Raw genomic sequence first — 1,786 nt, 5'->3', positions numbered from 1 at the left:
TAAAGAAAACACTAAAATGTTATTACTGTTATCTTTATCTATTAAATTTAGTACCAAGTGGACAGCATTCATTGATATCATATTCTAAAGAAACTATATGTTTATTTTTTGGTATTATTTTCACATTCAAAATATATAACAGTGCATTTCCTCCAGATCCTCTCCTTGGCTGTAGTCGCTACGTCTGTCGCTGATCCTCAAGGTTATAATTTAGCAGCGCCCTCTGGAGGAGGATTTTCCCATGGTGCTCAAGGTGGAAGAGGAGGAGGATTCTCTGGAGGAAGTGGATTTTCAGGCGGTGGAGGTGGATTTTCAAGTAGTGGAGGAAGTGGTATCTCCAGCATTGGAGGTGGATTTTCAGGCAGTGGAGGAAATGGATTCTCAAGTGTCGGAGGTTCTTCATCTGGACAAGGTTATGGGGGCGGAGGTTCCGGAGGAGCCTGCAGAGAAGGAGAAATCCTGCACGTAGATGGATCATGCGTCGTTCCCATCGTTACTAGAAATGTATTCGTTTATGACGCTCCCGAACAGCCTCAAGGGGAAAGCGGACCACCACCAAGTATTCCGCCGCCGAGGGTTGATCACAATATCCTGTTCGTACGCATTCCTGAAGAAGGTCCGGGACCCGAACCCATCATTGTTCCACCACCAAAACAGGAAAGCATTGTGTACGTCCTGAACAAGAGCGGAGGTGACGGAGGTCAGCGCGTGATCGAGGTGACAGCTGCTCCTCCTTCAAATCCTGAGGTGTATTTCGTCAACTACGAAGAGGGAGAAAATCCAACCCTTCCTATTGGAGTGGATCTTCAGACTGCTCTCAGGGCAGCTGCTGAAGCAAGTGGTCAGGTCATCGGAGGTTCCGATGGTACCGGAGGAGGAATCGGTGGTGGTGCTGGAGGATTTGGAGGCGGTTCCGGTGGCGCTGGAGGATTCGGAGGCGGTTCCGGTGGCGCTGGAGGATTCGGAGGCGGTTCCGGTGGCGCTGGAGGATTCGGAGGCGGTTCCGGGGGATTTGGCGGTAGTGGAAGTGGCGCTGGTGGATTTGGTGGAAGTGGTTCCGGTGCAGGTGGATTTAGTAGCTTTGGTGGTAGCAGCGGCGGTTCAGGAAGCGGACGAGGGTCAGGTAGTGGTCTCTACGGCCCTCCATCTTGAAGATCTTTTTCCAAAATCTTTTCCTAAATTTATCTTAATGCCAGAATGGACGTTCAGTATTATTAAGTTTTGTTATATGTTGTTTGTTCTTGCGATGGCCAATACAATAAAGATATCTATATATTCTTTCTCTTCATACAGTCCTCTTTGATGTCTTTTAAGCAATCAAGATGAGTTGTATTTATCCTTAGGAATTTGGGCTACTGCAAGAGAATGGAACTGCGTTAAAAAATTTACTTAAAAGTTGTTGAGTGGATGCATGGATATAAATAACATTCCTGTTAATGACGTAGTTGAACATAATATATACCATAATCACCATCAGTTTTTTCCACGTATAAGACTTCCCAGGGTTTTTATTTTGGATAATCTAAGCAAAGAAGGAATTCCACTTATAAGGATCTAGTGGCAATGCCAAATAAGTGCACTTTGTGTGAGCTAGCACCCGAAAGACAATCAACAGAATAATATCAGGAATTCATTTCCCACCGCAGGTTGTCAGTATTTTAGTGTCAGAATTATGGTACGGTTGATTTGCATATTGTAATTACAAATTTGAATCATTAATTCTCATCCGATTTCACAAATTTATTAGACTATACCAAATAATGTTAACTATGATTGCAAAGGTAAT

The 1,786-nt window shown here is 44.3% G+C and overlaps 1 protein-coding gene across 1 annotated transcript in view; it reads left to right on the top strand.

The window, feature by feature from the left end:
• LOC119586891 (glycine-rich protein DOT1-like) overlaps window positions 1–1,246 on the top strand; it is a 1,693-nt gene extending 447 nt beyond the window's left edge. Inside the window, exon 2 of the mRNA XM_037935627.1 lies at window positions 157–1,246. Coding sequence (XP_037791555.1) covers window positions 157–1,152 — 996 coding nt within the window. The 3' untranslated portion in view covers window positions 1,153–1,246. The remainder of the gene's footprint in view (window positions 1–156) is intronic.
• Window positions 1,247–1,786: the final 540 nt, after the last annotated feature.

This window comes from Penaeus monodon, chromosome 22 (genome assembly GCF_015228065.2).
Source record: "Penaeus monodon isolate SGIC_2016 chromosome 22, NSTDA_Pmon_1, whole genome shotgun sequence".
NCBI classification, from domain to species: Eukaryota; Metazoa; Arthropoda; class Malacostraca; order Decapoda; family Penaeidae; genus Penaeus; species Penaeus monodon.
This window is presented reverse-complemented; position numbering and strand designations above follow the sequence as displayed.